We start from the raw sequence: 13084 nt of genomic DNA on the forward strand, positions 1-13084 counted from the left end.
CCCACTCTGGGTTACTGCTTCCCGGATACAGGGCATCGCTGGCATGCAGTCCCACTCTGGGTTACTGCTTCCCGGATACAGGACATCGCGGGCATGCAATCCCACTCTGGGTTACTGCTTCCTGGATACAGGACATCGCGGGCATGCAATCCCACTCTGGGTTACTGCTTCCTGGATACAGGACATCACTGGCATGCAATCCCACTCTGGGTTACTGCTTCCTGCATACAGGACATCGCTGGCATGCAGTCCCACTCTGGGTTACTGCTTCCTGGATACAGGACATCGCGGGCATGCAATCCCACTCTGGGTTACTGCTTCCCGGATACAGGACATCGCGGGCATGCAATCCCACTCTGGGTTACTGCTTCCTGGATATAGGACATCGCTGGCATGCAGTCCCACTCTGGGTTACTGCTTCCTGGATATAGGACATCGCTGGCATGCAGTCCCACTCTGGGTTACTGCTTCCTGGATATAGGACATCGCTGGCATGCAGTCCCACTCTGGGTTACTGCTTCCTGGATACAGGACATCGCTGGCATGCAGTCCCACTCTGGGTTACTGCTTCCTGGATATAGGACATCGCTGGCATGCAGTCCCACTCTGGGTTACTGCTTCCTGGATACAGGGCATCGCTGGCATGTAGTCCCACTCTGGGTTACTGCTTCCTGGATACAGGACATCGCTGGCATGCAGTCCCACTCTGGGTTACTGCTTCCTGGATACAGGACATCGCGGGCATGCAATCCCACTCAGGGTTACTGCTTCCCGGATACAGGACATCGCGGGCATGCAGTCCCACTCTGGGTTACTGCTTCCCGGATACAGGACATCGCGGGCATGCAATCCCACTCTGGGTTACTGCTTCCTGGATACAGGACATCGCTAGCATGCAATCCCACTCTGGGTTACTGCTTCCTGGATACAGGACATTGCGGGCATGCAGTCCCACTCTGGGTTACTGCTTCCCGGATACAGGACATCGCTGGCATGCAGTCCCACTCTGGGTTACTGCTTCCTGGATACAGGACATCGCGGGCATGCACTCCCACTCTGGGTTACTGCTTCCTGGATATAGGACATCGCTGGCATGCAATCCCACTCTGGGTTACTGCTTCCTGGATATACTGTAGGACATCGCGGGCATGCAATCCCACTCTGGGTTACTGCTTCCTGGATATAGGACATCGCTGGCATGCAGTCCCACTCTGGGTTACTGCTTCCCGGATACAGGACATCGCGGGCATGCAATCCCACTCTGGGTTACTGCTTCCTGTATACAGGACATCGCGGGCATGCAATCCCACTCTGGGTTACTGCTTCCTGGATACAGGACATCGCTGGCATGCAATCCCACTCTGGGTTACTGCTTCCTGCATACAGGACATCGCTGGCATGCAGTCCCACTCTGGGTTACTGCTTCCTGGATACAGGACATCGCGGGCATGCAATCCCACTCTGGGTTACTGCTTCCCGGATACAGGACATCGCGGGCATGCAATCCCACTCTGGGTTACTGCTTCCCGGATAAAGGACATCGCTGGCATGCAGTCCCACTCTGGGTTACTGCTTCCTGGATACAGGACATCGCGGGCATGCAATCCCACTCTGGGTTACTGCTTCCTGGATACAGGACATCGCTGGCATGCAGTCCCACTCTGGGTTACTGCTTCCTGCATACAGGACATCGCTGGCATGCAATCCCACTCTGGGTTACTGCTTCCTGGATACAGGACATCGCTGGCATGCAGTCCCACTCTGGGTTACTGCTTCCCGGATACAGGACATCGCTGGCATGCAATCCCACTCTGGGTTACTGCTTCCTGGATACAGCACATCGCGGGCATGCAATCCCACTCTGGGTTACTGCTTCTTGGATAAAGGACATCGCTGGCATGCAGTCCCACTCTGGGTTACTGCTTCCCGGATACAGGACATCGCGGGCATGCAATCCCACTCTGGGTTACTGCTTCCTGGATACAGGACATCGCGGGCATGCAATCCCACTCTGGGTTACTGCTTCCCGGATACAGGGCATCGCGGGCATGCAATCCCACTCTGGGTTACTGCTTCCTGGATGAAGGACATCGCGGGCATGCAGTCCCACCCTGGGTTACTTCTTCCTGGATATAGGACATCGCTGGCATGCAGTCCCACTCTGGGTTACTGCTTCCTGGATACAGGACATCGCTGGCATGCAGTCCCACTCTTCGTTACTTCTTCCTGGATACAGGACATCGCAGGCATGCAGTCCCACTCTGGGTTACTGCTTCCTGGATACAGGACATCGCTGGCATGCAATCCCACTCTGGGTTACTGCTTCCTGGATACAGGACATCGCTGGCATGCAATCCCACTCTGGGTTACTGCTTCCCGGATACAGGACATCGCGGGCATGCAATCCCACTTTGGGTTACTGCTTCCTGGATACAGGACATCGCGGGCATGCAATCCCACTCTGGGTTACTGCTTCCCGGATACAGGGCATCGCTGGCATGCAATCCCACTCTGGGTTACTGCTTCCTGGATACAGGACATCGCTGGCATGCAGTCCCACTCTGGGTTACTGCTTCCTGGATACAGGACATCGCTGGCATGCAATCCCACTCTGGGTTACTGCTTCCTGGATACAGGACATCGCTGGCATGCAGTCCCACTCTAGGTTACTGCTTCCTGGATACAGGACATCGCTGGCATGCAATCCCACTCTCGGTTACTGCTTCCTGGTTACAGGACATCGCGGGCATGCAATCCCACTCTGGGTTACTGCTTCCTGGATGAAGGACATCGCGGGCATGCAGTCCCACTCTGGGTTACTGCTTCCTGGATACAGGACATCGCTGGCATGCAATCCCACTCTGGGTTACTGCTTCCTGGATACAGGACATCGCTGGCATGCAATCCCACCCTGGGTTACTGCTTCCCGGATACAGGACATCGCTGGCATGCAATCCCACTCTGGGTTACTGCTTCCCGGATACAGGACATCGCGGGCATGCAATCCCACTCTGGGTTACTGCTTCCCGGATACAGGACATCGCTGGCATGCAATCCCACTCTGGGTTACTGCTTCCTGGATACAGGAAATCGCTGGCATGCAGTCCAACTCTGGGTTACTGCTTCCTGGATACAGGACATCGCTGGCATGCAGTCCCACTCTGGGTTACTGCTTCCTGGATACAGGAAATCGCTGGCATGCAATCCCACTCTCGGTTACTGCTTCCTGGAGACAGGACATCGCTGGCATGCAATCCCACTCTGGGTTACTGCTTCCTGGAGACAGGACATCGCTGGCATGCAATCCCACTCTGGGTTACTGCTTCCCGGATACAGGACATCGCTGGCATGCAATCCCACTCTGGGTTACTGCTTCCTGGAGACAGGACATCGCTGGCATGCAATCCCACTCTGGGTTACTGCTTCCCGGATACAGGACATCGCTGGCATGCAATCCCACTCTGGGTTACTGCTTCCTGGATACAGGACATCGCTGGCATGCAATCCCACTCTGGGTTACTGCTTCCCGGATACAGGACATCGCTGGCATGCAATCCCACTCTGGGTTACTGCTTCCTGGAGACAGGACATCGCAGGCATGCAGTCCCACTCTGGGTTACTGCTTCCCGGATACAGGACATCGCGGGCATGCAATCCCACTCTGGGTTACTACTTCCTGGAGACAGGACATCGCTGGCATGCAATCCCACTCTGGGTTACTGCTTCCCGGATACAGGACATCGCTGGCATGCAATCCCACTCTGGGTTACTGCTTCCTGCATACAGGACATCGCTGGCATGCAATCCCACTCTGGGTTACTGCTTCCCGGATACAGGACATCGCGGGCATGCAATCCCACTCTGGGTTACTGCTTCCTGGAGACAGGACATCGCTGGCATGCACTCCCACTCTGGGTTACTGCTTCCTGCATACAGGAAATCGCTGGCATGCAATCCCACTCTGGGTTACTGCTTCCCGGATACAGGACATCGCTGGCATGCAGTCCCACTCTGGGTTACTGCTTCCTGGATACAGGACATCGCTGGCATGCAGTCCCACTCTGGGTTACTGCTTCCTGGATACAGGACATCGCTGGCATGCAATCCCACTCTGGGTTACTGCTTCTCGGATACAGGACATCGCGGGCATGCAGTCCCACTCTGGGTTACTGCTTCCCGGATACAGGACATCGCTGGCATGCAGTCCCACTCTGGGTTACTGCTTCCTGGATACAGGACATCGCTGGCATGCAGTCCCACTCTGGGTTACTGCTTCCTGGATACAGGACATCGCTGGCATGCAATCCCACTCTGGGTTACTGCTTCCTGGATACAGGACATCGCTGGCATGCAATCCCACTCTGGGTTACTGCTTCCTGGAAACAGGACATCGCGGGCATGCAATCCCACTCTGGGTTACTAATCGCCGGCGCGTTTCAATGGGAATCCAAGGGGTCCAATTCTTATCTTAAACTGGATTGAAGCAGGGGGTATCCGGAGCTGAACCCCATTAATTTCAGTGCCGGGGACACCCTGCTTCCGGCGATACTTACCTCCGTAGTAGGTGCCGGTAGCGGCTCCGGCTGGCTAGCAGGGATTACATAATGGTCGCTTTTTAAAGCTCCTGCGCCCTGCCGGCCAATCGGAAGCCGTGATGTCATCGGGTGCAGCTTCCTATTGGCCCTTGTGACGCGACGCTTTAAAACGCAGAGCGATTCCGGTACCAGCTTCGGAGGTCTGTATCTCGGGGAGCAGGGGATCCCCTGAGCTGAAATGAATGGGGTTCAGCTCTGGACCCCCCTTCCCCCCTTCCTCCCCCCCTCCCCCCCACCCCCGCTTCAATCCTGTGTTAAAAATACGTTTGCAAAAAAAATCAACATGTGCCCGGGCTGGGAGAGGAAGGCCGGGGACTTGCTGAACGGGTCACATGCGGCCGCTTGGCATTAATAATCCGATCAGTAAAAGTATTTTTTTAAATCCTTACCCCAAGTTCAGATTTCCCTGTTACGAGCTTTGCAGGGTTTATACAACCTATAATCTAATGACTGTTTGTTGCCTGCAGTTTCCCCCTCTCTCTCTGTGCCTCCCCCCCTCTCTCTCTGTGCCTCCCCCCTCTCTCTCTGTGCCTCCCCCCCTCTCTGTACCTCCCCCCCTCTCTCTCTGTGGCTCCCCCCCTCTCTCTCTGTGCCTCCCCCCCTCTCTCTGTGCCTCCCCCCCTCTCTCTGTGCCTCCCCCCCTCTCTCTGTGCCTCCCCCCCTCTCTCTGTGCCTCCCCCCCCTCTCTCTGTGCCTCCCCCCCTCTCTCTCTGTGCCTCCCCCGCTCTCTCTCTGTGCCTCCCCCCCTCTCTCTGTGCTCCCCCCCTCTCTCTGTGCTCCCCCCCTCTCTCTGTGCTCCCCCCCCTCTCTCTGTGCTCCCCCCCCTCTCTCTGTGCTCCCCCCCCCTCTCTCTCTGTGCTCCCCCCCCTCTCTCTGTGCTCCCCCCCCTCTCTCTGTGCTCCCCCTCTGTGAGGCGTCCGCGTGGCTCTGGCTTCTGTTTGCAGGATGCGGTGTTAGACGGATCACGAGAAGTAGCCGATATGCAGGAACTCCGTGTTCCCAGCCCGGTAACCATAGGAATTCATGGTAATTAGTGTGAACATCACTGTTACAATGAATAGGAATGATTAATATTAATAAGAATAATAATGTCACCATAAAGAGGTCAAACTGTTACTGTACGGGAGCTAAATACAGCGAGATGTTTAAGAATAATTAGTTCGACCCGCAGCGTGGACGTGCCACGTAATGAGGCATGGACGTGCCACGTAATGACGCGTCGCCTGCGTGTCGGATAATGTAAGCTGCTGTGTGTGGGACGTTTGTCCGGGTAATCCTCGGTCACTGGGACATGTAGGGGCGGTTTCATCCTTGTAAGATCCTGCGGCCTTCCCCTCGCTGGATAAGATTTGAGGCCCTTCTATTTGAAGGAAGCTGGTCTCTTCCCCTGCTCAGGGAAGCGGTCTCACGGCTTATTGAGTATTAGTCTGTGGGCTGGATTCACTAAATGTTAGTTATCTGTGTTTTAAAGGGGCATGTGCTTTACACGTATAGGAAGTGGGGGGGGCTGCAGTCATTTCAGCTCTGGGGACCCCTGTTTCACGAGATACGGATCTGGGAAGGAGCTGTCGGTACTGTCCCCCCTAGTTAGATTACTGTCCCCATCACACAGCTGCTTGGGCTTTGCTTGTGTATTTATGGGGTGTTTGCTAACCCTTTTATTTCCTGATGGCAATGCACGGGAAACCTCCGGCATCCAAGGGGTTACATTATTTGCTGCCTTAGGGTTTTGTAATGAATCCTAAAACCTAACCCTAATTGCATACGGGGGCTTTGCACTGTTCAGCAAATTGCGATGGTGACTATTATCGCTCATCATTAACGCAGGGTTGTCAGCCATGTGTAATTGGTGGGAATACAGAGATATATTGTGGGGGAAATATAGTGTTATCGCCAATTTAATGACCTTTAGTGAATCGGGAGAGGCCTGTGTCCTGTGGTCTGTTCTCCATTCTGTTGCAATCTGCTGCTGCTCCACACGGGGGAGACAGTGAGCTGCAATGTGCTGCTGCTCCACAAGGGGGAGACAGTGAGCTGCAATGTGCTGCTGCTCCACAAGGGGGAGACAGTGAGCTGCAATCTGCTCCTTTGCCACACGGGGGAGACAGTTAGCTGCAATCTGCTGCTCCACACGGGGGAGACAGTGAGCTGCAATCTGCTGCTCCTCCACACGGGGGAGACAGTGAGCTGCAATCTGCTGCTCCTTTGCCACACGGGGAGACAGTTAGCTGCAATGTGCTGCTGCTCCACAAGGGGGAGACAGTGAGCTGCAATCTGCTCCTTTGCCACACGGGGGAGACAGTGAGCTGCAATCTGCTGCTCCTCCACACGGGGGAGACAGTGAGCTGCAATCTGCTGCACCTCCACACGGGGGAGACAGTGAGCTGCAATCTGCTGTTCCACACGGGGGGAGACAGTGAGCTGCAATCTGCTGCTGCTCCACACGGGGGAGACAGTGAGCTGCAATCTGCTCCTCTGCCACACGGGGGAGACAGTGAGCTGCAATCTGCTGCTCCTACACACGGGGGAGACAGTGAGCTGCAATCTGCTCCTCTGCCACACGGGGGAGACAGTGAGCTGCAATCTGCTCCTCTGCCACACGGGGGAGACAGTGAGCTGCAATCTGCTCCTCTGCCACTCGGGGGAGACAGTGAGCTGCAATCTGCTGCTCCACTACACGGGGGAGACAATGAGCTGTAATCTGCTGCTCCTCCACACGGGGGAGACTGAGCTGCCACCTGCTGCTCCTCCACACGGGGGAGACAGTGAGCTGCCATCTGCTGCTCCTCCACACGGGGGAGACAGTGAGCTGCCACCTGCTGCTCCTCCACACGAGGGAGACAGTGAGCTGCAGTCTGCTGCTGCTCCACACGTGGGAGACAGTGAGCTGCAATCTGCTGCTCCTCCACACGTGGGAGACAGTGAGCTGCAATCTGCTGCTCCTCCACACGGGGGAGACAGTGAGCTGCAATCTGCTCCTCTGCCACAAGGGGGAGACAGTGAGCTGCAATCTGCTGCTCCTCCACACGGGGGAGACAGTGAGCTGCAATCTGCTCCTCTGCCACACGGGGGAGACAGTGAGCTGCAATCTGCTCCTCTGCCACACGGGGGAGACAGTGAGCTGCAATCTGCTCCTCTGCCACTCGGGGGAGACAGTGAGCTGCAATCTGCTGCTCCACTACACGGGGGAGACAATGAGCTGTAATCTGCTGCTCCTCCACACGGGGGAGACTGAGCTGCCACCTGCTGCTCCTCCACACGGGGGAGACAGTGAGCTGCCATCTGCTGCTCCTCCACACGGGGGAGACAGTGAGCTGCCACCTGCTGCTCCTCCACACGAGGGAGACAGTGAGCTGCAGTCTGCTGCTGCTCCACACGTGGGAGACAGTGAGCTGCAATCTGCTGCTCCTCCACACGTGGGAGACAGTGAGCTGCAATCTGCTGCTCCTCCACACGGGGGAGACAGTGAGCTGCAATGTGCTGCTGCTCCACACGTGGGAGACAGTGAGCTGCAATCTGCTGCTCCTCCACACGGGGGAGACAGTGAGCTGCAATGTGCTGCTGCTCCACACGTGGGAGACAGTGAGCTGCAATCTGCTGCTCCTCCACACGTGGGAGACAGTGAGCTGCAATCTGCTGCTCCTCCACACGTGGGAGACAGTGAGCTGCAATCTGCTGCTCCTCCACACGTGGGAGACAGTGAGCTGCAATCTGCTGCTCCTCCACACGTGGGAGACAGTGAGCTGCAATGTGCTGCGTATAGATTGTCACAGGAGAGGGCGTTCTAGTATTTAAAGGCGAGTTCCCACGTCGCCAGACAGAAAGCAAACCTTTTGGCTTCCCTAAACATATCTAGCGGTGCTAATGGCAAAGTTATATTCTTGGGGGGCCTCTGAGTGGGGTCCCCAGCAGGAGTTCTCTTTATTCCTCTTATCCAGAGTCGTCCTTAGCAGAGAGCGAATAAAGGTTACGGCAGGGGGAGCGTGCGGGGCAGGGGGAGTGTGCGGGGCTCTGCCCATGCAAACTCTTGGTGATATGAGACAAAATGGAGCAGCCAGAGGAAATGAAACCCTCCCAGGTCTCTGCTCACCGTGTTTACAAACTGACTGCATAATGGTTTCATAATACTCCAGGTGTGAGATTTGGGTAATAGAGGCATCAATCACCCAGATGTGACCCCTAAACATGCCCGCTATTAGTACAGTTTGATCCTAGGAGGGTCGGACCACTTACATTGATACATAGTGCGTCAGCAGCTATCACATCACCCCCCAGGGCAGCTAGAAAACAAGCACTTTGCCTTGAGACGTGCCAGGTAAATCATTAGGGCATCGGAAAGGTTAAACACGTCCCTGTCATTGGTCACTGTGCCCCTACGTGGGACTGACCCTTTAAACCATTAATCACGTCCCTGTCATTAGGTCACTTTGCGCTGATAAATACAGTACTGCCCGCTCCTCTCCTGCGCTAATATATACAGTACTGCCCGCTCCTCTCCTGCGCTAATATATACAGTACTGCCCGCTCCTCTCCTGCGCTGATACATACAGTACTGCCCGCTCCTCTCCTTCTCTGATAAATACAGTACTGCCCGCTCCTCTCCTGCGCTGATACATACAGTACTGCCCGCTCCTCTCCTTCTCTGATAAATACAGTACTGCCCGCTCCTCTCCTGCGCTGATACATACAGTACTGCCCGCTCCTCTCCTGCGCTGATAAATACAGTACTGCCGGCTCCTCTAATGCGCTGATAAATACAGTACTGCCCGCTCCTCTCCTGCGCTGATAAATACAGTACTGCCCGCTCCTCTCCTGCGCTGATACATACAGTACTGCCCGCTCCTCTCCTTCGCTGATACATACAGTACTGCCCGCTCCTCTAATGCGCTGATAAATACAGTACTGCCCGCTCCTCTCCTGCGCTGATACATACAGTACTGCCCGCTCCTCTAATGCGCTGATACATACAGTACTGCCCGCTCCTCTCCTGCGCTGATAAATACAGTACTGCCTGCTCCTCTCCTGCGCTGATAAATACAGTACTGCCCGCTCCTCTCCTGCGCTGATAAATACAGTACTGCCCGCACCTCTCCTGCGCTGATAAATACAGTACTGCCCGCTCCTCTCCTGCACTGATAAATACAGTACTGCCCGCTCCTCTCCTGCGCTGATAAATACAGTACTGCCCGCTCCTCTCCTGCGCTGATAAATATAGTACTGCTCGCTCCTCTCCTGTGTGATAAATACAGTACTGCCCGCTCCTCTCCTGCGCTGATAAATACAGTACTGCCCGCTCCTCTCCTGTGCTGATAAATACAGTACTGCCCGCTCCTCTCCTGCGCTGATAAATACAGTACTGCCCGCTCCTCTCCTGCGCTGATAAATACAGTACTGCCCGCTCCTCTCCTGCGCTGATAAATACAGTACTGCCCGCTCCTCTCCTGCGCTGATACATACAGTACTGCCCGCTCCTCTCCTGTGCTGATAAATACAGTACTGCCCGCTCCTCTCCTGCGCTGATAAATACTGTACTGCCCGCTCCTCTCCTGCGCTGATACATACAGTACTGCCCGCTCCTCTCCTGTGCTGATACATACAGTACTGCCCGCTCCCCTCCTGCGCTGATAAATACAGTACTGCCCGCTCCCCTCCTGCGCTGATACATACAGTACTGCCCGCTCCTCTCCTGTGCTGATAAATACAGTACTGCCCGCTCCTCTCCTGCGCTGATAAATACTGTACTGCCCGCTCCTCTCCTGCGCTGATACATACAGTACTGCCCGCTCCTCTCCTGTGCTGATACATACAGTACTGCCCGCTCCCCTCCTGCGCTGATAAATACAGTACTGCCCGCTCCCCTCCTGCGCTGATAAATACAGTACTGCCCGCTCCCCTCCTGCGCTGATAAATACTGCACTGCCCGCTCCTCTCCTGCGCTGATAAATACAGTACTGCCCGCTCCTCTCCTGCGCTGATAAATACAGTGCTGCCCGCTCCTCTCCTGCGCTGATACATACAGTGCTGCCCGCTCCTCTCCTGCGCTGATATATACAGTACTGCCCACTCCTCTCCTGCGCTGATATATACTGTACTGCCCGCACCTTTCCTGCGCTACTATATACTGTACTGCCCGCTCCTCTCCTGCGCTGATATATACAGTACTGCCCGCTCCTCTCCTGCGCTGATATATACTGTACTGCCCGCTCCTCTCCTGCGCTGATATATACTGTACTGCCCGCTCCTCTCCTGCGCTGATAAATACTCTACTACAGAAAGAGAAGAAAGCGCAAGACCCTCCTAGTGTAGTATATAAAATGTAGTGTATTTATAAAAAGGTGAGATATGCACGTACAAGAGAATAGATTCAAATAGGCATGTAGGTATAATAACCACTGTGAAGGAGACGATCCCACATTTGCTGCACGGAATCCCCGGGAACTGGATGGTCGTCCTCTCCGAAATGCTCCAGTCTTTCTTCAGGAGTGTCACTGATGTTCACCTCCACACCTCCGTTCCTCCAGGGTGACCGGATGGCCAAATTCAGACAGGGTTCACCTGCCGTAGAACATCTTGCCCTGTTCTGTAAATCGCCTCACTAGCAGCACGTACTCGCAATCTCGAATTTTAGAGATAAGAGGAAGAGTCAGGTGGACTCTATATTCTCCGAACATGCGGAAGAATCAGGTTCAGGACTTTCAGTTGATAAATATTTTAAAATTTTATCGAAACTTCTCACTAATGAAAGCAAATGTTGGGGGGAAAAACAACCCTTGAAAAATATCTGGATTGCAAAGGAATCCCAAGAGGCCTTCAGCTGTTCAAGTCCCCAACTTGTGGCAGAAATAATGAGAAGTTTGTAGAGGAATGGAACAAAACTCTACATGAGTGTACCATGAATCTTATTAAATGAAATATTAATGAGAGCTATTTTGTTAAGTGTTATTGAGAAGGAAATTGAGGCAGTGGTAAAACATATAGAACCTCTTATGAAAGAGAGAGACTGCCTGGAGGTGGAGGTTGAGCTAAAAGCTAAATTAGAAAATGCAGAGGCAGAAATAATCAAGATTAATCAAAGAAAGTTTGCTAGAGATCGAGCAGACTATGCAGAGAATAAGCAGTGTGACTGGAGCGGACAGTTGGCAACAGACAACCGTATGAACGGCCAACCACCATATAGGGAAGGTTTCCGAGGCAACGAGCATAGGAGAGATCCCGCAGAAAGGTATCGCAAAACGTCTTATAAAGGCAAAAAACATTCTCACCATGGTGAATACGATGATAGAGGAAGGGGACATGTGAGAATGGAGTATCAGGGAGGGGGTGATACGCGACAGGAGGAAAGGAGGAGTCCAGATACACGTCCCTCCACATCTGGTTCTAGACCTCTGGGAGATGAATTTCTTCAGGGATCCAGATTCTAGCCTTTATGCGTTATGACCCCATCTCCTGAGTACTCACCGACTCATTTTTTTAGAATCAATCCTAAACACACACCAGGGTGGATCCCAAAGACAAATCAGAATGGGAGAAATCAAAAGGGGACACTGAGAATACACAGGCAAGAAAGAGAAGGTCCTCACACGGGGAGGACAGAGAGCAGGGGCCCTTGTTAAAAAAGAAAAGAGAATGACAGCTGATACTAGAAAGGAATCTTAAAGGTATAGTCAATCTCTCCTCCGTTACACTAACCAATAAACCGTGTAACATTTTAAGTAAAGGTCTCTCTCGTTTGCCCAACCTGTGGCCCAAATGGATTTCAATTATTTACTGACCCCCATAAATTCACCAGAAATCTTACATTAAATAGGTGCTTCACTGGAATGGACAGCAGAAGAGACATTTTCGCTTCTCGATAGTCGTCCACTAAGTCCCCCGAGTACATTGGGACATATGGAAATGACTATCTAATAGTCTAATATTTTATATGCCTATATACTTTTTATAAAGTCTATTTCAAGACAGATCGCGCTATGTAGTTCTGTTTCTTCCTCTACATGTATCATTGCCACACTGATGAGACGAGCCTGGAGGGAGTTAAACAGTATACAGCATCCACCTGGGGTGGCAGCCCAATCTGCCAACTGCATATATACCACTAACATCTTGTGAGTAGATAAACCAGTAGAGCCAAGATATTGACACCTGATTGGATTTTAGTCTCAACGTCTGCACTTAAATTTGCATTGTTTTTTGTTTCCTTATTTCCCCATATTTTGCTCCTCCTGGATTGTCTGAAACATATGGAAATGACACATACTAAATTTAAGCCGAAATCAAAGTTCTATCCCGCACAATCTAAGGGGAATCCTATTGATACATTTTTCCATATGGTAAACAATGTCTTTATAAACTTAAGTGAGACTAGGGACACGTCTAAAAAGAATTTAAGTAAAGAAGAGAATCCTAGCATTATGTGAATTAAAAGAGAATAAGGACATAGTTATTTGACAGTCCGATAAGGGTTGTGGGGTCGTCCTACAGAAAAGGAC

General features: G+C 53.0%; 1 protein-coding gene across 5 annotated transcripts in view; it reads left to right on the forward strand.

The window, feature by feature from the left end:
- Positions 1 to 13084, forward strand: part of LOC142465628 (pyruvate carboxylase, mitochondrial-like) — a 248894-nt gene that overhangs the window by 42103 nt on the left and 193707 nt on the right. The window contains exon 1 of one of the 5 annotated variants that reach the window (XM_075569743.1): positions 5508 to 5602. The exons of 3 other annotated variants lie outside the window; for them this stretch is intronic. Coding sequence is in view for 1 of the 2 variants with exons in the window: in XM_075569740.1 (XP_075425855.1) it covers positions 5576 to 5621 (46 nt within the window). In the remaining variant the exon portion in view is untranslated. Of the gene's footprint in view, positions 1 to 5507; positions 5622 to 13084 lie in introns of those variants that run through there. One more of the 5 variants, XM_075569740.1, reaches the window with a different exon arrangement.

This window comes from Ascaphus truei, chromosome 14 (assembly GCF_040206685.1).
Source record: "Ascaphus truei isolate aAscTru1 chromosome 14, aAscTru1.hap1, whole genome shotgun sequence".
Lineage (NCBI taxonomy): Eukaryota > Metazoa > Chordata > Amphibia > Anura > Ascaphidae > Ascaphus > Ascaphus truei.